The sequence below is a fragment of the Oncorhynchus tshawytscha genome, unplaced genomic scaffold (assembly GCF_018296145.1).
Source record: "Oncorhynchus tshawytscha isolate Ot180627B unplaced genomic scaffold, Otsh_v2.0 Un_scaffold_7219_pilon_pilon, whole genome shotgun sequence".
NCBI lineage: Eukaryota > Metazoa > Chordata > Actinopteri > Salmoniformes > Salmonidae > Oncorhynchus > Oncorhynchus tshawytscha.
Window position 1 is genome coordinate 80,001 of NW_024609719.1, and position 22,602 is coordinate 102,602.

Below are 22,602 nucleotides of genomic sequence, written 5' to 3' on the forward strand. Positions count from 1 at the left end.
TCACAGTGCCCGAGGGTGTGTCCGGGGCCCACAACGAAGCGGCCCTAGTGTCTCTGATGGAGCGTACGGGGTACGGCATGGTGCAGGAGAACGGTCAGAGGAAATACGGCCCCCCGCCGGGCTGGGAATCCGCCTCCCCGCCACGCGGCTGTGAGATCTTCGTGGGTAAGATCCCCCGGGACGTCTACGAAGACGAGCTGGTCCCGGTGTTCGAGTCGGCGGGTCAGATCTACGAGATGCGTCTGATGATGGACTTTGACGGTAAGAACCGTGGCTACGCCTTCGTCATGTACACACAGAAACACCAGGCTAAACGCGCCGTGCGGGAGCTCAACAACTACGAGGTGCGTCCCGGACGCCTCCTAGGGGTCTGCTGCTCTGTGGACAACTGTCGCCTCTTCATCGGGGGCATCCCCAAAACCAAGAAGAGAGAGGAGATCCTGGAGGAGGTGTCCAAGGTGACGGAGGGCGTCCTGGACGTCATAGTGTACGCCAGCGCGGCGGACAAGATGAAGAACCGGGGCTTTGCCTTCGTGGAGTATGAGAGTCACCGTGCCGCGGCCATGGCGCGCAGGAAGCTGATGCCCGGCAGAATCCAGCTGTGGGGGCACCAGATCGCCGTGGACTGGGCGGAGCCGGAGATAGACGTCGACGAGGACGTCATGGAGACCGTGAAGATTCTATACGTCAGGAACCTGATGATGGAGACCAGCGAGGACACACTGAGACAGGTCGGATTGATTGGTTGATTTACTGATTGATTGGTTGATTGATTGGTTGATTTACTGATTGATTGATTGATTGGTTGATTTACTGATTGATTGGTTGATTTACTGATTGATTGGTTGATTTAATGATTGATTGGTTGATTGATTGGTTGATTTACTGATTGATTGGTTTACTGATTGATTGGTTTACTGATTGATTGGTTGATTTACTGATTGATTGGTTGATTTACTTATTGATTGGTTGATTTACTGATTGATTGGTTGATTTACTGATTTGTTTGGTTGATTTACTGATTGATTGGTTGATTGGTTGATTTACTGATTGATTGGTTGATTGGTTGATTGATTGATTTACTGATTGATTTACTGATTGATTTACTGATTGATTGGTTGATTTACTGATTGATTGGTTGATTTACTGATTGATTGGTTGATTTACTGATTGATTGGTTTAGCAACTGTTTGATTGGTTGATTGTTTGGTTGATTGACAGATTTGTTGATTGGTTGCTTGGTGTTTGGCCATTGTATGAACATGTCTCTGTGTTCTAGGTGTTTGGCCAGTGGAACCAGGTCTGTATTAACATGTCTCTGTGTTCTAGGTGTTTGGCCAGTGGAACCCAGGCTGTATTAACATGTCTCTGTGTTCTAGGTGTTTGGCCAGTGGAACCCAGGGCTGTATTAACATGTCTCTGTGTTCTAGGTGTTTGGCCAGGGCTGTAGAACCCAGGTCTGTATTAACATGTCTCTGTGTTCTAGGTGTTTGGCCAGTGAACCCAGGTCTGTATTAACATGTCTCTGTGTTCTAGGTGTTTGGCCAGTAGAACCCAGGTCTGTATTAACATGTCTCTGTGTTCTAGGTGTTTGGCCAGTGGAACCAGGGCTGTATTAACATGTCTCTGTGTTCTAGGTGTTTGGCCAGTGGAACCCAGTCTGTATTAACATGTCTCTGTGTTCTAGGTGTTCGGCCAATGGAACCCAGGTCTGTATTAACATGTCTCTGTGTTCTAGGTGTTCGGCCAATGGAACCCAGGTCTGTATTAACATGTCTCTGTGTTCTAGGTGTTTGTCCAGTGGAACCAGGTCTGTATGAACATGTCTCTGTGTTCTAGGTGTTTGGCCAGTGGAACCCAGGTCTGTATGAACATGTCTCTGTGTTCTAGGTGTTTGGCCAGTGGAACCAGGTCTGTATTAACATGTCTCTGTGTTCTAGGTGTTTGGCCAGTGGAACCAGGGCTGCGTGGAACGTGTCAAGAAGATCCGCGACTACGCCTTTGTCCACTTCTCGTCCCGTGACGATGCCGTGGTTGCCATGGACCACCTGAACGGGACGGAGGTGGAGGGGTCCTGTATCGAGGTCACCCTGGCTAAGCCTGTCGACAAGGAGCAGTACACGCGTTACCAGAAGGCATCTAAAGGGGGCGCTACAGCGGCCGCGGCCGTGGCAGCTCCGGAACCAGTCCAGCAGAACTACGTGTACCAGTGTGACCCCTACACCCTCACCTACTATGGGTACCCTTACAACACGCTGATCGGACCCAACAGGGACTACTTCATCAAAGGTTAGAGTCCTTTCCTTCTGGTTCTCTGTGGCTGCGTTTACACAGACAGTCACATTCTGATCTTGTTTGTTTTTTTCTATTTTTTACACCAATCAGATCAGCTCTTTAGCTCGAAACTTGGGCTGCCTGTATAAACGTAGCCTTTTGTACTACAGACGTAACTGATGTGTAGATTAGATGGGGTGTGCTGTTGTAAATGTAACCAATAGTGAATCCACCTCATCAAATACATGTGATTAGTAGATGATCGTGATGAATATTGATATTGATGAATCTGATGAATAGGTGTTCTAAATGATTATTGATCATTTACTGGTTATAAATCACCGATCAGCATTGATAACTGTTAGAGAGGTAAAATGGGACACTCCGCAATATGACGTCACAGGATACAGCGGGGTGACTTCCTGCTTAGCGACTACCGAGAACAACAATATTCCCAAGATGGCCACTGTTGTGTCTTCCTAGTTTCTTCCCTCCTTTGAGACATATAGAGTACCACAGTATGAGTCATGATACCCATAAAACCCCGCGGTCAAACAAGGAAATGGTTCCAATCATTTTTCCCCAAAGGGGATTTTTTTAGAGACACTTAAAATAAGGGCTGATGTTTCGTGTCAGTTTACCGTGGTGTGACGTTTTGATAACTGTGTAAATCTTTTATTCATGTATTCGCCTGTATTTACCCCCCAAATGAATTGCTAATTAGCTGCTAATGTGGCTCCCGTAAAGAACTACAAATCTCTGGAGTAACTATCTAATGTGGCTCTCGTAAAGAACTACAAATCTCTGGAGTAACTATCTAATGTGGCTCTCGTAAAGAACTACAAATCTCTGGAGTAACTATCTAATGTGGCTCTCGTAAAGAACTACAAATCTCTGGAGTAACTATCTAATGTGGCTCTCGTAAAGAACTACAAATCTCTGGAGTAACTATCTAATGTGGCTCTCGTAAAGAACTACAAATCTCTGGAGTAACTATCTAATGTGGCTCTCGTAAAGAACTACAAATCTCTGGAGTAACTATCTAATGTGGCTCTCGTAAAGAACTACAAATCTCTGGATTAACTATCTAATAAAGAACTACAAATCTCTGGAGTAACTATCTAATGTGGCTCTCGTAAAGAACTACAAAGAACTACAAATCTCTGGAGTAACTATCTAATGTGGCTCTCGTAAAGAACTACAAATCTCTGGATTAACTATCTAATGTGGCTCTCTAATGTAAAGAACTACAAATCTCTGGATTAACTATCTAATGTGGCTCTCGTAAAGAACTACAAATCTCTGGATTAACTATCTAATGTGGCTCTCGTAAAGAACTACAAATCTCTGGAGTAACTATCTAATGTGGCTCTCGTAAAGAACTACAAAGAACTACAAATCTCTGGATGAACTATCTAACGTAAAGAACTACAAATCTCTGGAGTAACTATCTAATGTGGCTCTCGTAAAGAACTACAAATCTCTGGATTAACTATCTAATGTGGCTCTCGTAAAGAACTACAAATCTCTGGAGTAACTATCTAATGTGGCTCTCGTAAAGCACTACAAATCTCTTGATTAACTATCTAATGTGGCTCTCGTAAAGAACTACAAATCTCTGGAGTAACTATCTAATGTGGCTCTCGTAAAGAACTACAAATCTCTGGAGTAACTATCTAATGTGGCTCTCGTAAAGAACTACAAATCTCTTGATTAACTATCTAATGTGGCTCTCGTAAAGAACTACAAATCTCTGGAGTAACTATCTAATGTGGCTCTCGTAAAGCACTACAAATCTCTTGATTAACTATCTAATGTGGCTCTCGTAAAGAACTACAAATCTCTGGATGACACCACATCAGGTTAAACCTACACAAAACACCACGGTAGGTTAAACCTACACAAAACACCACGGCAGGTTAAACCTACACAAAACACAGCCCTCATTTCAAGTGTTTGTAAAATCCCCTTTGGGAAAAATGAACGGTGGAAAAACAATTGGAACCATTTCCCTGTTTGACCGCTAGGTTTTATGGGTATTATGACACCTCCACTGTGGGACTCTATACCTGCATCGAGAGGATCCCCTAGTGGCTGTCTGGAGCATTGGCTGATTATGATTCTGCTGTCCTTCACGTCTGTAAGCAGGAAGCGCCTCTCTGTAAGTAACCTCTGAGGACGCCATATTGCAGAGAGTCCCCCCTTTTAAGTGCTGAGTCCGTCCCCTGTGATGAGTGATGCTGGCAGGTGTCTGGGTGGCAGCTCAACTAATCTGTGTCCTAAGTAGCACTCTATTCCATTTGCAGGGCACTACTATCGACCAGAGCCCTATTGGCTCTAACCCTATGGGCCCTTGTCAGAAGTAGTGCCCTACATAGGGGACAGGGTTCCATTTGGGCCGATCCAACTAATCCGTCCAGACATTGACTGTAATCACTGTGTTCTGGTTTTCTCTCCAAAGGAGGCCCAATGATACAGACCAATGGTAATCTATTCCATCCTTATTGGCTACTCCTTTACACTCCCTTATCCAATGAAACATCAACTTCCTGGTCATGTGACCAACTCCTCTCTCTGGGTTTCTATAACAACTTCCCCTTGTTCCATCACCTCTTTAGTTCACTAGTAGACAGACAAACTGTCAGACCCCACGATGTCTCCCACACTCCTTGACAACTTCAGTTATTAGATGTTCTACCAGTGTTGGAATCACACAAACTAATGACTAGATAAACATAGACAATGTACAGTATATATATTTTTGCACCTCTGACAAACCGTGTAAAATGACGCCCCATAGCAGCCCCCCCCCCCTAACGACGGCTTCACACTTTGACGGGAAATGTCCAAACTGGACATTGGTACGTCCCAACTCTCGGACATCACCCCATTGGATTTGCTTAGGGTAGGGTAGGGGTTTAGGATAGGGTAGGGGTTTAGGGTAGGGGTTTAGGGTAGGGTTTAGGGTAGGGTAGGGAAGGGGTTTAGGGTAGGGGTTTAGGGTAGGAATTTAGGGTAGGGGTTTAGGGTACGGTAGCGGTTAGGGTACGGTAGCGGTTTAGGGTACGGTAGGGGTTTAGGGTAGGGGATTGATGGGAAATGTCCAAACTGGATTCCTTGGGATGTCCCAACTCTCGGACATCACCCCATTGGATTTGACATTTACAACGGTTAAAGTAAGAGTTAAAGTTTAGGGTAGGGGTTTAGGGTAGGGGTTTAGGGTAGGAGTTTAGGGTTTAGGGTAGGGGTTTAGGGTAGGGTTTAGGGTAGGGGTTTTAGGGGTTTAGGGTTTAGGGTTTAGGGGGTTTAGGGGTTTAGGGGTTTAGGGTTTAGGGTAGGGGTTTAGGGTAGGGGTTTAGGGTAGGGGTTTAGGGTAGGGGTTTAGGGTTTAGGGTAGGGGGTTTAGGGTAGGGGGGGGTTTAGGGTAGGGGTTTAGGGTAGGGGTTTAGGGTAGGGGTTTTAGGGGTTTAGGGTAGGGGGTTTAGGGGTTTAGGGTTTAGGGGTTTAGGGTAGGGGTTTAGGGTTTAGGGGGGTTTAGGGTAGGGGTTTAGGGTAGGGTTTAGGGTAGGGGTTTAGGGTAGGGTTTAGGGTAGGGGTTTAGGGTTTAGGGGGTAGGGGTTTAGGGTAGGGGGGGTTTAGGGTAGGGGTTTAGGGTTTAGGGTAGGGGTTTAGGGTAGGGGTTTAGGGTAGGGGTTTAGGGTTTAGGGTAGGGGTTTAGGGTAGGGGTTTAGGGTAGGGGTTTAGGGTAGGGGTTTAGGGTAGGGGTTTAGGGTTTAGGGTAGGGATTTAGGGTTTAGGGTAGGGATTTAGGGTAGGGGTTAGGGTAGGGGTTAGGGTAGGGGGGGTTTAGGGTAGGGGGTTTAGGGTAGGGTAGGGTAGGGGTTTAGGGTAGGGGTTTAGGGTAGGGTAGGGGTTTAGGGTATGGGTTTAGAGTTTAGGGTAGGGATTTAGGGTTTAGGGTAGGGTAGGGGGGTTTAGGGTAGGGGTTTAGGGTAGGGTAGGGGGTTTAGGGTAGGGTAGGGGTTTAGGGTAGGGTTTAGGGTAGGGTAGGGAAGGGGTTTAGGGTAGGGGTTTAGGGTAGGAATTTAGGGTAGGGATTTAGGGTAGGGTAGGGGTTTAGGGTACGGTAGCGGTTTAGGGTACGGTAGGGTTTTAGGGTAGGGGTTGATGGGAAATGTCCAAACTGGATTCCTTGGGACGTCCCAACTCTCGGACATCACCCCATTGGATTTGACATTTACAACGGTTAAAGTAAGAGTTAAAGTTTAGGGTAGGGGTTTAGGGTAGGGGTTTAGGGTAGGGGTTTAGGGTAGGGGTTTAGGGTAGGGGTTTAGGGTAGGGGTTTAGGGGGTTTAGGGTAGGGGTTTAGGGTAGGGGTTTAGGGGTTTAGGGTAGGGGTTTAGGGTAGGGTTTAGGGGTAGGGTTTAGGGTAGGGGTTTAGGGGGGTTTAGGGGGTTTAGGGTAGGGGGGGTTTAGGGTAGGGGTTTAGGGTAGGGGTTTAGGGTTTAGGGTAGGGTTTAGGTAGGGGTTTAGGGTAGGGGTTTAGGGTAGGGGTTTAGGGTAGGGGGGGTTTAGGGTTTAGGGTAGGGGTTTAGGGTAGGGGTTTAGGGTAGGGTTTAGGGGTTTAGGGGTTTAGGGTAGGGGTTTAGGGTTTAGGGGGGTTTAGGGTAGGGGTTTAGGGTAGGGGTTTAGGGTAGGGTTTAGGGTAGGGGGGTTTAGGGTTTAGGGGGTTTAGGGTTTAGGGTAGGGGTTTAGGGTAGGGTTTTAGGGTTTAGGGTTTAGGGTTTAGGGTAGGGGTTTAGGGTAGGGTTTAGGGCAGGGGTTTAGGGTAGGGGTTTAGGGTAGGGGGGTTTTAGGGTTTAGGGGTTTAGGGTAGGGGTTTAGGGTAGGGGTTTAGGGTAGGGGTTTAGGGTAGGGGTTTTAGGGTTTTAGGGGGTAGGGGTTTAGGGTAGGGGTTTAGGGTAGGGATTTAGGTTAGGGTAGGGGTTTAGGGTAGGGTAGGATTTAGGGTAGGGGTTTAGGGTAGGGGTTTAGGGTAGGGGTTTAGGGTTGAGGTTTAGGGTAGGGTAGGTGGTTTATGGTAATGGGTTTAGGGTAGGGTGGGGTTTAGGGTAGGGTTTTAGGGTAGGGATTTAGGGTAGGGTAAGTGTTAGGGTAGGGGTTTAGGGTACGGTAGGGGTTTAGGGTAGAGGTTTAGGTTAGGGGTTTAGGGTAGGGTGGGGTTTAGGGTAGGGTAGGGGTATGGGTAGGGGTTTAGGGAAGGGTAGGAGTTTAGAGTAGGGTAGGGTTTATGGTAGGGGTTTCAGTTAGGAGTTTCAGTTAGGAGTTTAGTCTAGGGGTTTAGGGTAGGTGTTTATGGTAGGGTATGGGGTTTAGATTAGGGTAGGGGTTTAGGTATGGTTTTAGGGTATGGTAGGGGTTTAGAGTAGGGTAGGTATTAGGGTTGGGGTTTAGGATAGGAGTTTAGGGTAGGGTAGGGCTTTAGGGTAGGGTGGGGATTTAGGGTATGGTAGGGGTTTAGGGTAGGGTAGGAGTCTAGGGTAGGGTTGGGGTTTAGGATAGGGTAGGGGTTTAGGGTATGGTAGAGGTTTAGGGTAGGGTAGGAGTTTAGGGTAGGAGTCTAGGGTAGGGTAGGGGTATGGTAGAGGTTTAGGGTAGGGTAGGAGTTTAGGGTAGGAGTCTAGGGTAGGTTAGGGGTTTAAGGTAGTGACGTCCCAAGGATCACGGATAGCAATAATGAACTTCAGTGCCACAGGAGGCTGGTGGCACTTTAAATAGGGAGGATGGGCTCGTAGTAATGTCTGGGGCAGAATATTATAAAATATCTATCTATACACACAGTACCAGTTTAAAGTTTGGACACACCGACTCATTCAAGGGTTTTTCTTTAGTTTTGACTATTTTATACATTGTAGAATAATAGTGAAGACGTCAAACCTATGAAACAAAACTTATTTACAATGACGGCCTCCCCCGGTCAAACCCTGACGACGCTGGGCCCTGTGCTAAGCAGAACGTGCCCTAAACATATCCCATTTCCCTATATATTGAAGCGTAACCCTAAACAGCGCCCCCCCCTCCCACTGTGGCCCATCTCCAGCAGGTGCTGTGCGAGGTCGAGGCCGAGCGACGGCAGGTAGCCGTGCCCCCGGCCCCCGGGGGTCATACCTGGGTGGTTACTCTGCTGGGCGGGGTATCTACAGCCGGTACCATGAAGGCAAAGCCAAGGGCCCCGACAACAAGGCCTACGAGCTGGTACCCTCTATGGAGCTGACTGCCTCAGTCAACCCGTTGGGCATCAAGCCTTGCACAAGTCAGTCACACCCCTGTCGTACCCCCCGTCGTACCCCCCGTCGTCCCCCTAAACTGTCCCCTATATCGCCGCCTGCTTCCTTCAGTTTTCTCCTTCTTGTCTCCTTCCTGTCTCAAGCCTGTCTCCTTCCTGTCTCAAGCCTGTCTCCTTCCTGTCTCAAGCCTGGCTCAAGTCAGTGAAAGATACCTCTAAACCAGGCCTGGTCTAAACTAACTCCCTACTGGTCTAAACCAGGCCTGGTCTAAACAAACTCCCTACTGGTCTAAACTAACTCCCTACTGGTCTAAACTAACTCCCTACTGGTCTAAACTAACTCTTTACTGGTTTAAACCAGGCCTGGTCTAAACTAACTCCCTAATGGTCTAAACTAACTCTCTACTGGTCTTAACGAGGCCTGGTCTAAACTAACTCCCTACTGGTCTAAACCAGGCCTGGTCTAAACTAACTCCCTGCTGGTCTAAACCAGGCCTGATCTAAACTAACTCCATACTGGTCTAATCCAGGCCTGGTCTAAACTAACTCCCTACTGGTCTAATCCAGGCCTGGTCTAAACTAACTCCCTACTGGTCTAAACCAAGCCTGGTCTAAACTAACTCCCTACTGGTCTAAACCAGGCCTGGTCTAAACTAACTCCCTACTGGTCTAAACTAAATCCCTACTGGTCTAAACCAGGCCTGGTCCAAACTAACTCTCTACCGGTCTAAACCAGGCCTGGTCTTTCCACCACTCAACTCCAGTTCCCAGAGGGAGGCAGCAGGCAGGAAATAACAGACAGGAAATGAGATATAGGAAGCCTGAGGATGAATTGATGGGTCATAGATTCTCACTATAATACTTTAATATCAGCTGATAGATGACCTTTTATGCAGCTCAGGTCACCGTTGACAGACCGCAGCTTTCTGGGGGAAAAAAAAGAGGCTAAGAGACACTACTGCCCCCTCTCCTGGACTGGAGTTGAACTGCAAGCCATTCTTCTCAGAGAGGCTGTCTGTCTCTCTCTCTCTTTCCATTGCATCCTTCTGTTTTACCTGCTCTGTCCTACTATCCCTTATTCAGACCAGGAGAGAAAAACAGAAACCTCTCTTGGTGATGATGGTGATGTGTTTTTCCTTTACTGTAAATTCTTCAACACTTCAGATCAAGGGGGTCAGAGATCAACAATCTCTGACCCCCGCCTTTTGATCTCTTCTGATTTAAACGTCACTCATTGGTTTATTTAGGTTTCTGTTAGGTGTATATCTCCGGTATGGAACGATAATCTGATTCTCCTAATCTGGACGTGATTGCTCAATCCCCCACAATCCTTCTCTCAGTCTCTGGAATAAACTGGATCAGAGAAACACAGTGGACTTTTGTCCATCTGAAACAATGAGTGACCTTGTGTTGGCATGTGTATTAGCGTGTGTGTGTGTGTGTGTGTGTGTGTGTGTGTGTGTGTGTGTGTATTAGCGTGTGTGTGTGTGAAGGGGGTTTAATCAAGAGCTGAGCACCATTTTAATCCGAATCACACCCCAACCAACAGAGGCGAACACTAACTTGGGTAACTCCATTCTCTCTGTCTCTCTCTCTTTTCTCTCTCTCTCTCTCTCTCTCTCTCTCTCTCTCTCTCTCTCTCTCTCTCTCTCTCTCTCTCTCTCTCTCTCTCTCTCTCTCTCTCTCTCTCTCTCTCTCTCTCTCTCTCTCTCTCTCTCTCTCTCTCTCTCTCTCTCTCTCTCTCTCTCTCTCTCTGTCTCTCTCTCTCTCTCTCTGACTCTCTCTCTCCTCTCTCTCCTCTCTCTCTCTCTCTCTCTCTCTCTCTCTCTCTCTCTCTCTCTCTCTCTCTCTCTCTCTCTCTCTCTCTCTCTCTCTCTCTCTCTCTCTCTCTCTCTCTCTCTCTCTCTCTCTCTCTCTCTCTCTCTCTCTCTCTCCTCTCTCTCCTGCTTCTCTTCTCTCTCTCTCTCTCTCTCTGTCTCTTGTCCTGTTAAAACTGTGCCTCTGTCTTTGACATCTCATAGTGGCATTTCCCAATCTGACTCTCATTCTGGGGTTTTGTGTGTGTGTGTGTGTGTGTGTGTGTGTGTGTGTGTGTGTGTGTGTGTGTGTGTGTGTGTGTGTGTGTGTGTGTGTATGTGTGCGTGCAGTGGGCCTGCAGGCTCTAGGAGGCCAGTACCCGGTGTTCCAGGGAGCCAAGCTGATGGAGGAAGGGAAGATGCATCACTCTGTGGAACACCTCATTAACCCCCTGGCCCTGCAGCACGACCACACAGCCCAGAACACACAGACTGTTATACCTGCTGTCTCCTCCCCTCCACCCTACCAGGTACACACACAGACTGTTATACCTGCTGTCTCCTCCCCTCCACCCTACCAGGTACACACACAGACTGTTATACCTGCTGTCTCCTCCCCTCCACCCTACCAGGTACACACACAGACCCAGAACAGAACACACAGACTGTTATACCTGCTGTCTCCTCCCTCCACCCTACAGACTGTTATACCAGGTACACACACAGACTGTCTCCTCTCCTCCCTCCACCCTACCAGGTACACACACAGACTGTTATACCTGCTGTCTCCTCCCTCCACCCTACCAGGTACACACACAGACTGTTATACCTGCTGTCTCCTCCCCTCCACCCTACCAGGTACACACACAGACTGTTATACCTGCTGTCTCCTCCCCTCCACCCTACCAGGTACACACACAGACTGTTATACCTGCTGTCTCCTCCACCCCTCCACCCTACCAGGTACACACACAGACTGTTATACCTGCTGTCTCCTCCCCTCCACCCTACCAGGTACACACACAGACTGTTATACCTGCTGTCTCCTCCCTCCACCCTACCAGGTACACACACAGACCCACACACAGACTGTTATACCTGCTGTCTCCTCCCCTCCACCCTACCAGGTACACACACAGACTGTTATACCTGCTGTCTCCTCCCTCCACCCTACCAGGTACACACACAGACTGTTATACCTGCTGTCTCCTCCCTCCACCCTACCAGGTCCACACACACAGACTGTTATACCTGCTGTCTCCCCTACCTCCACCCTACCAGGTACACACACAGACTGTTATACCTGCTGTCTCCTCCCCTCCACCCTACCAGGTACACACACAGACTGTTATACCTGCTGTCTCCTCACCTCCACCCTACCAGGTACACACACAGACACCAGGTACACACAGACTGTTATACCTGCTGTCTCCTCCCTCCACCCTACCAGGTACACACACAGACTGTTATACCTGCTGTCTCCTCCCCTCCACCCTACCAGGTACACACACAGACTGTTATACCTGCTGTCTCCTCCCCTCCACCCTACCAGGTACACACACAGACTGTTATACCTGCTGTCTCCTCCCTCCACCCTACCAGGTACACCTCCACCCTACCAGGTACACACACAGACTGTTATACCTGCTGTCTCCTCCCCTCCACCCACCCTACCAGGTACACACACAGACTGTTATACCTGCTGTCTCCTCACCTCCCCTCCACCCTACCAGGTACACACACAGACTGTTATACCTGCTGTCTCCTCACCTCCACCCTACCAGGTACACACACAGACTGTTATACCTGCTGTCTCCTCCACCTCCACCCTACCAGGTACACACACAGCCCAGAACACACAGACTGTTATACCTGCTGTCTCCTCCCCTCCACCCTACCAGGTACACACACAGACTGTTATACCTGCTGTCTCCTCCCCTCCACCCTACCAGGTACACACACAGACTGTTATACCTGCTGTCTCCTCCCTCCACCCTACCAGGTACACACACAGACTGTTATACCTGCTGTCTCCTCACCTCCACCCTACCAGGTACACACACACACACAGACTGTTATACCTGCTGTCTCCTCCCCTCCACCCTACCAGGTACACACACAGACTGTTATACCTGCTGTCTCCACCCCCAGGTACACACACCAGACTACCAGGTACACACACAGACTGTTATACCTGCTGTCTCCTCCCTCCACCCTACCAGGTACACACACAGACTGTTATACCTGCTGTCTCCTCCCCTCCACCCTACCAGGTACACACACAGTCTCCTCCCTCCACCCAGAACACACAGACTGTTATACCTGCTGTCTCCTCCCCTCCACCCTACCAGGTACACACACAGACTGTTATACCTGCTGTCTCCTCCCTCCACCCTACCAGGTACACACACAGACTACCAGCTGTCTCCTCCTCCACCCTAGCCCAGGTACACACACAGACTGTTATACCTGCTGTCTCCTCCCCTCCACCCTACCAGGTACACACACAGACTGTTATACCTGCTGTCTCCTCCCTCCACCCTACCAGGTACACACACACCCTACTACCAGACTGTTATACCTGCTGTCTCCCCTCCAGGTACCACACACACAGACTGTTATACCTGCTGTCTCCTCCCCTCCACCCTACCAGGTACACACACAGACTGTTATACCTGCTGTCTCCTCCTCCTCCACCCTACCAGGCCCACACACACACAGACTGTTATACCTGCTGTCTCCTCCCCTCCACCCTACCAGGTACACACACAGACTGTTATACCTGCTGTCTCCTCACCTCCACCCTACCAGGTACACACACAGACTGTTATACCTGCTGTCTCTCCCCCTCCACCCTACCAGGTACACACACAGCCCAGAACACACAGACTGTTATACCTGCTGTCCTCCTCCCCTACCCTCCACCCTACCAGGTACACACACAGACTGTTATACCTGCTGTCTCCTCCTCCCCTCCACCCTACCAGGTACACACACAGACTGTTATACCTGCTGTCCTCCTCCACCCTCCACCCTACCAGACTACACACACACACACAGACTGTTATACAGACTACCTGCTGTCCTCCTCCCTCCACCCTACCAGGTACACACACAGACTGTTATACCTGCTGTCTCCTCCCTCCACCCTACCAGGTACACACACAGACTGTTATACCTGCTGTCTCCTCCACCCTCCACCCTACCAGGTACACACACAGACTGTTATACCTGCTGTCTCCTCCCTCCACCCTACCAGGTACACACACAGACTGTTATACCTGCTGTCTCCTCCCTCCACCCTACCAGGTACACACACAGACTGTTATACCTGCTGTCTCCTCCCCCTCCACCCTACCAGGTACACACAGCCCTCCACCCTACACAGACTGTTATACCTGCTGTCTCCTCCCCTCCACCCTACCAGGTACACACACAGACTGTTATACCTGCTGTCTCCTCCCTCCACCCTACCAGGTACACACACAGACTGTTATACCTGCTGTCTCCTCTCCTCCACCCTACCAGGTCCACCCTACCAGGTACACACACAGACTGTTATACCTGCTGTCTCCTCTCCCTCCACCCTACCAGGTACACACACAGACTGTTATACCTGCTGTCTCCTCCCCTCCACCCTACCAGGTACACACACAGACTGTTATACCTGCTGTCTCCTCCCCTCCACCCTACCAGGTACACACACAGACTGTCTCCTCCCTCCACCCTACCAGGTACACACACAGACTGTTATACCTGCTGTCCTCCACCCTACCAGGTCACACCCTACCAGGTCCTCCCTCCACACAGACTGTTATACCTGCTGTCTCCTCCCTCCACCCTACCAGGTACACACACAGACTGTTATACCTGCTGTCTCCTCCCTCCACCCTACCAGGTACACACACAGACTGTTATACCTGCTGTCTCCTCACCCTCCACCCTACCAGTACACACACAGACTGTTATACCTGCTGTCTCCTCCCTCCACCCTACCAGGTACACACACAGACTACCAGTTACACACAGACTGTTATACCTACCTCTCCTCCCCTCCACCCTACCAGGTACACACACAGACTGTTATACCTGCTGTCTCCTCCCTCCCACCCTACCAGGTACACACACAGCCCAGAACACACAGACTGTTATACCTGCTGTCTCCTCCCCTCCACCCTACCAGGTACACACACAGACTGTTATACCTGCTGTCTCCTCCCCTCCACCCTACCAGGTACACACACAGCCCAGAACACACAGACTGTTATACCTGCTGTCTCCTCACCTCCACCCTACCAGGTACACACACAGACTGTTATACCTGCTGTCTCCTCCCCTCCACCCTACCAGGTACACACACAGACTGTTATACCTGCTGTCTCCTCACCTCCACCCTACCAGGTACACACACAGACTGTTATACCTGCTGTCTCCTCCCCTCCACCCTACCAGGTACACACACAGACTGTTATACCTGCTGTCTCCCCTCCCCTCCACCCTACCAGGTACACACACAGACTGTTATACCTGCTGTCTCCTCCCTCCACCCTACCAGGTACACACACAGACTGTTATACCTGCTGTCTCCTCCCTCCACCCTACCAGGTACACACACACAGACAGACTGTTTATACCTCCCTCTGTCACAGACTGTTATACCTGCTGTCTCCTCCCTCCACCCTACCAGGTACACACACAGACTGTTATACCTGCTGTCTCCTCCCCTCCACCCTACCAGGTACCTCCACACACACAGACTGTTATACCTGCTGTCTCCTCCTCCCTCCACCCTACCAGGTACACACACAGACTGTTATACCTAGAACACACAGACTGTTATACCTGCTGTCTCCTCCCCTCCACCCTACCAGGTACACACACAGACTGTTATACCTGCTGTCTCCTCCCCTCCACCCTACCAGGTACACACACAGCCCAGAACACACAGACTGTTATACCTGCTGTCTCCTCACCTCCACCCTACCAGGTACACACACAGACTGTTATACCTGCTGTCTCCTCCCCTCCACCCTACCAGGTACACACACAGACTGTTATACCTGCTGTCTCCTCCCCTCCACCCTACCAGGTACACACACAGACTGTTATACCTGCTGTCTCCTCACCTCCACCCTACCAGGTACACACACAGACTGTTATACCTGCTGTCCCCTCCCCCACCCTACCACACAGACTGTTATACCCAGGTCCACCCTACCACACACAGACTGTTATACCTGCTGTCTCTCCCCTCCACCCTACCAGGTACACACACAGCCCACACACACAGACTGTTATACCTGCTGTCTCCTCCTCCCCCTCCACCCTACCAGGTACACACACAGACTGTTATACCTGCTGTCTCCTCCTCCACCCTACCAGGTACACACACAGACTGTTATACCTGCTGTCTCCTCCCTCCACCCTACCAGGTACACACACAGACTGTTATACCTGCTGTCTCCTCCCCTCCACCCTACCAGGTACACACACTGTCTCCTCCCTCCACCCTACCGAACACACAGAACACACAGACTGTTATACCTGCTGTCTCCTCCTCCACCCTACCCACACAGACTGTTATACCTGCTGTCTCCTCCCCTCCACCCTACCAGGTACCAGGTACCACACACAGACTGTTATACCTGCTGTCTCCTCCCTCCACCCTACCAGGTACACACACAGACTGTTATACCTGCTGTCTCCTCCCTCCACCCTACCAGGTACACACACAGACTGTTATACCTGACTGTCTACCTGCTGTCTCCTCCCCTCCACCCTACCAGGTACACACACAGACTGTTATACCTGCTGTCTCCTCCCCTCCACCCTACCAGGTACACACACAGACTGTTATACCTGCTGTCTCCTCCCTCCACCCTACCAGGTACACACACAGACTGTTATACCTGCTGTCTCCTCCCCTCCACCCTACCAGGTACACACACAGACTGTTATACCTGCTGTCTCCTCCCCTCCACCCTACCAGGTACACACACAGCCCAGAACACACAGACTGTTATACCTGCTGTCTCCTCCCCTCCACCCTACCAGGTACACACACAGACTGTTATACCTGCTGTCTCCTCCCCTCCACCCTACCAGGTACACACACAGACTGTTATACCTGCTGTCTCCTCACCTCCACCCTACCAGGTACACACACAGACTGTTATACCTGCTGTCTCCTCCCCTCCACCCTACCAGGTACACACACAGCCCAGAACACACAGACTGTTATACCTGCTGTCTCCTCCCCTCCACCCTACCAGGTACACACACAGACTGTTATACCTGCTGTCTCCTCCCCTCCACCCTACCAGGTACACACACAGCCCAGAACACACAGACTGTTATACCTGCTGTCTCCTCCCTCCACCCTACCAGGTACACACACAGACTGTTATACCTGCTGTCTCCTCCCCTCCACCCTACCAGGTACACACACAGACTGTTATACCTGCTGTCTCCTCCCCTCCACCCTACCAGGTACACACACAGACTGTTATACCTGCTGTCTCCTCCCTCCACCCTACCAGGTACACACACAGACTGTTATACCTGCTGTCTCCTCCCCTCCACCCTACCAGGTACACACACAGACTGTTATACCTGCTGTCTCCCCCCTCCCCTCACCTCCACCCTACCAGGTACACACACAGACTGTTATACCTGCTGTCTCCTCCCCTCCACCCTACCAGGTACACACACAGACTGTTATACCTGCTGTCTCCTCACCTCCACCCTACCAGGTACACACACACACACACAGACTGTTATACCTGCTGTCTCCTCCCCTCCACCCTACCAGGTATACCTGCTGTCTCCTCCCCTCACCCTACCACACACAGACTGTTATACCTGCTGTCTCCTCCCCCCCTCCACCCTACCAGGCTGTCTCCTCACCTCCACCCTACCACACACAGACTGTTATACCTGCTGTCTCCTCCCTCCACCCTACCAGGTACACACACAGACTGTTATACCTGCTGTCTCCTCCCTCCACCCTACCAGGTACACACACAGACTGTTATACCTGCTGTCTCCTCCCCTCCACCCTACCAGGTACACACACAGACTGTTATACCTGCTGTCTCCTCCCCTCCACCCTACCAGGTACACACACAGACTGTTATACCTGCTGTCTCCTCCCCTCCACCCTACCAGGTACACACAGACACACAGACTGTTATACCTGCTGTCTCCTCCCTCCACCCTACCAGGTACACACACAGACTGTTATACCTGCTGTCTCCTCTCCCTCCACCCTACCAGGTACACACACAGACTGTTATACCTGCTGTCTCCTCCCTCCACCCTACCAGGTACACACAGCCCAGAACACACAGACTGTTATACCTGCTGTCTCCTCCACCCTCCACCCTACCAGGTTATACACACACAGACTGTTATACCTGCTGTCTCCTCCTCCCTCCACCCTACCAGGTACACACACAGACTGTTATACCTGCTGTCTCCTCCCCTCCACCCTACCAGGTACACACACAGACTGTTAGAACACACAGACTGTCTCCTCCTCCACCCCCTCCACCCTACCAGGTCACACACAGACCAGAACACACAGACTGTTATACCTGCTGTCTCCTCCCCTCCACCCTACCAGGTACACACACAGACTGTTATACCTGCTGTCTCCTCCCTCCACCCTACCAGGTACACACACAGACTGTTATACCTGCTGTCTCCACCCTACCTCCACCCTACCAGGTCCCTCCACACACCAGGTACACACAGACTGTTATACCTGCTGTCTCCTCCCTCCACCCTACCAGGTACACACACAGACTGTTATACCTGCTGTCTCCTCCCTCCACCCTACCAGGTACAGAACACACAGACTGTTATACCTGCTGTCTCCTCCCCTCCACCCTACCAGGTACACACACAGACTGTTATACCTGCTGTCTCCTCCCCTCCACCCTACCAGGTACACACACAGACTGTTATACCTGCTGTCTCCTCCCCTCCACCCTACCAGGTACACACACAGACTGTTATACCTGCTGTCTCCTCCCTCCACCCTACCAGGTACACACACAGACTGTTATACCTGCTGTCTCCTCCTCCACCCTACCAGGTACACACACAGACTGTTATACCTGCTGTCTCCTCCCTCCACCCTACCAGGTACACACACACAGACTGTTATACCTGCTGTCTCCTCCACTCCACCCTACCAGGTACACACAGACTGTTATACCTGCTGTCTCCTCACCTCCACCCTACCAGGTACACACACAGACTGTTATACCTGCTGTCTCCTCCCCTCCACCCTACCAGGTACACACACAGACTGTTATACCTGCTGTCTCCTCACCTCCACCCTACCAGGTACACACACAGACTGTTATACCTGCTGTCTCCTCACCCTCCACCCTACCAGGTACACACACAGACTGTTATACCTGCTGTCTCCTCACCTCCACCCTACCAGGTACACACACAGACTGTTATACCTGCTGTCTCCTCCTCCACCCTACCAGGTACACACACAGCCCAGAACACACAGACTGTTATACCTGCTGTCTCCTCACCTCCACCCTACCAGGTACACACACAGACTGTTATACCTGCTGTCTCCTCCCCTCCACCCTACCAGGTACACACACAGACTGTTATACCTGCTGTCTCCTCCCCTCCACCCTACCAGGTACACACACAGACTGTTATACCTGCTGTCTCCTCCCTCCACCTACCAGGTACACACACAGACTGTTATACCTGCTGTCTCTCCTCCACCCTACCCTCCACAGACCTACCAGGTACACACACAGACTGTTATACCTGCTGTCTCCTCCTCCTCCACCCTACCAGGTCAGACTGTTATACCTGCTGTCTCCTCCACCCTACCAGGTACACACACAGACTGTTATACCTGCTGTCTCCTCCCCTCCACCCTACCAGGTACACACACAGACTGTTATACCTGCTGTCTCCTCACCTCCACCCTACCAGGTACACACACAGACTGTTATACCTGCTGTCTCCTCCCTCCACCCTACCAGGTACACACACAGACTGTTATACCTGCTGTCTCCTCACCTCCACCCTACCAGGTACACACACAGACTGTTATACCTGCTGTCTCCTCACCTCCACACTAACCCTCACTACCCTCTCCCTCCCTCCCCTCCCTCCCTCCCTCCCCCCTCCCCCTCAGGGTCGTCCCATCACGCCAGTGTACACCATGACCCACAACATGCAGCGTATCCCCACGGCCAGTGGTCTGTATGGAGCAGGCTATATGCCCATCACCAACTACAACGCTGCTGCCCTGGCAGCCCTGCAGAAGAACGCAGCCGTGGCGGCTGCAGCCTACGGAGGGTACGCGGGTTACGCCGTGCCCCAGGCCTTCCCTGCCGCAGCGTTTCAGGTGCCCATCCACGATGTCTACCAGACCTACTGACAACATCTACCAGACCTACTGACAACATCTACCAGCTACCAGACCTACTGACAACATCTACCAGCTACCAGACCTACTGACAACATCTACCAGACCTACTGACAACATCTACCAGCTACCAGACCTACTGACAACATCTACCAGCTACCAGACCTACTGACAACAGATACCAGACCTACTGACAACAGCTACCAGACCTACTGACAACATCTACCAGACCTACTGACAACAGATACCAGCTACCAGACCTACTGATAACAGATACCAGCTACCAGACCTACTGACAACAGATACCAGACCTACTGACAACAGCTACCAGACCTACTGACAACATCTACCAGACCTACTGACAACAGATACCAGCTACCAGACCTACTGACAACAGATACCAGACCTACTGACAACAGCTACCAGACCTACTGACAACATCTACCAGACCTTCTGATAACAGATACCAGCTACCAGACCTACTGACAACAGATACCAGTCCTACTGACAACAGCTACCAGACCTACTGACAACATCTACCAGACCTACTGACAACAGATACCAGCTACCAGACCTACTGACAACAGATACCAGACCTACTGACAACAGCTACCAGCTGTCTGGTCCACAACGCCTGTTCAACCACCACTCAACGTTCAAACAACTTGTGTGTCACGACGTCAGGAACTACAGACGACCTACAGAAGACCTCATCCCCACATATCACCTCTCCCCTGTTCAAATAACGACACGTCAACTCAATGTCTTCAACAGCGACGTCTACGCAACGTCCACAATGTCAAAAAACAAACTAAATGGACCCTTTAACACAAACTCTACTCTGTGTCGGTTCTTCAACGTCAGCCCAACATCTAGGCTACGTTATGACGTGCGCCAAACCTTCAACGTTTTAACAACGTCCTACTGACAGGTTCACATTGGTCCTAATGAATACTGGACCAGACGTTCCCCAATGTTCACACAACATTCACACAATATATTCTATGAATAGAATAGAGCCTATATCGCTCATATTCAAATCTGGAGAGTTCCTCTGCTTTGTTTCATTGTTCTCCTCTAATCAGGGACTGATTTAGACCTGAGACACCAGTCATTGTTCTCCTCTGATCAGGGCCTGATTTAGACCTGAGACACCAGTCATTGTTCTCCTCTGATCAGGGCCTGATTTAGACCTGAGACACCAGGTGGGTGATTCCCCTCTAATCAGGGCCTGATTTAGACCTGGGACACCAGGTGGGTACCATTAATGACCAGGTAGAGGAGAAAAACAGCATTAGTCCAGATCTTGTAGGTATCCCAGGAATCCCCAGGGTCTATAATCATCCACTTCCATCAGAACCATTGATGTATAGCAGACTGTGTAGAAGAAAACATATAAGACCCAATGAAGGAGATGTGGTCTGGTCATGGGTTGAAGTGCTCACCTTGAGCTTTACGCTCAACATCACCCCACCCCCACATTCTATGACATCACTTCATCACCCTGACAACGAAACCCCCCCACCTTCTATGACATCACTGCATCACCCAGACAACGGACCCCCCTCACCTTCTATGACATCACTTCATCACCCTGACAACGACCCCCCCCACCCTCTCCTCCCTGTTGCCTGGGCAACAAGAACATTGAAGGTACACTGAAGTATTTCCGAAGAGGTCTATGTTTCTGTTGTTAGTTTTCTGAAATAGAAAAAGAAAGATAACATTTTACTTTGTTTTTTCAAACTTTAGTTAACGTTTAAAACAACACAAATATAACTAAATAAAAACTAAAATGAGAAAAAAAAATACTACAGAAACTACTGAAGACTTTTTATTTTTTTTTGAATTTATTATTAAAAGAGTTTGTATTTTAAGTTGTATTCATTAATCCATTCATGCTGTTAGCTTCATAGATGAGTTTGCTTGTTGGGGGTATCTATTAGTTTTCAGATACTGTAATACTGGGTATCATTTAAAAATGTGTACTTTTTATGGGTGTTTTTAGATATGTTATACTTCTGTTCTGGAACCTGGGCCTGTCACTTCACTGTCTCCTCCAGCAGACTAAGACTGAATTGTTTTATTTTATCATGTTGTTGTTGTTGTTGTTCTGTACTTTATTCTAATTGTTTGTAATTGCTTGATTCTCACATGGTGAACAAATATGGACAAAGGCGTTTATTATTTTGTATTGCTCTGCCCTAACACTCTCTAGCGCTAGCATATGCTACGTACGCTAAGCTAACTGCTAAACTAGCATATGCTACGTGCTAAGCTAACTGCTAAACTAGCATATGCTACGTACGCTAAGCTAACTGCTAAACTAGCATATGCTACGTGCTAAGCTTACCGAAACACCCTGTTAGCTTTATGCTAAGCTTACCGAAACACCCTGTTAGCTTTATGCTAAGCTAGCAGCATCACACTCCGCTGAGCTTCAACCCACTGTAAAGCCTTTCTACTGCAGTGCCTTTCTACTAGAGATCTGTGTCTCTCTGGGTTCGACTATTGTGCCTTTCCACTAGCCGATCTTATGATCTCTGAGCTCAACTGCAGTGCCTGTTGAATATGTTTTACTCTGTACACTACACTAGCATTTCCCAGAATTACTACATGCCCAATAGACTGCTTCATTCTCAGCGGTAGCTGGTCGTTGGAACAGAGACTATGGTCAGGATTTAATCCCAAACCGCTTGACGTTTAGAGGTAATTTCCAATTAGGCAGCAGCATCGTCGACAAGCCGCGATCAGATTGAATCCCTGCCGATACCTCTCTGGTCCTGGATCTCTTTGGGTTTCATACCAACACAAACTTAGTATTCTCTCTC

At 49.9% G+C, this 22,602-nt stretch overlaps 1 protein-coding gene across 9 annotated transcripts in view; it reads left to right on the forward strand.

The window, feature by feature from the left end:
• Window positions 1-21,278, forward strand: part of rbm47 (RNA binding motif protein 47) — an 82,234-nt gene extending 60,956 nt beyond the window's left edge. For 4 of the 9 annotated variants that reach the window (XM_042317236.1, XM_042317235.1, XM_042317237.1 and 1 more), the window contains 6 exons: window positions 1-731; window positions 1,941-2,289; window positions 4,736-4,759; window positions 8,375-8,587; window positions 10,708-10,886; window positions 19,538-21,278. The exon at window positions 1-731 is cut by the window's left edge and continues 137 nt beyond it. In XM_042317236.1, the coding sequence (XP_042173170.1) occupies window positions 1-731; window positions 1,941-2,289; window positions 4,736-4,759; window positions 8,375-8,587; window positions 10,708-10,886; window positions 19,538-19,783 (1,742 nt within the window). In that variant the 3' untranslated portion in view covers window positions 19,784-21,278. The remainder of the gene's footprint in view (window positions 732-1,940; window positions 2,290-4,735; window positions 4,760-8,374; window positions 8,588-10,707; window positions 10,887-19,537) is intronic. The other 5 variants (XM_042317239.1, XM_042317242.1, XM_042317241.1 and 2 more) reach the window with 5 other exon arrangements.
• Window positions 21,279-22,602: the final 1,324 nt, after the last annotated feature.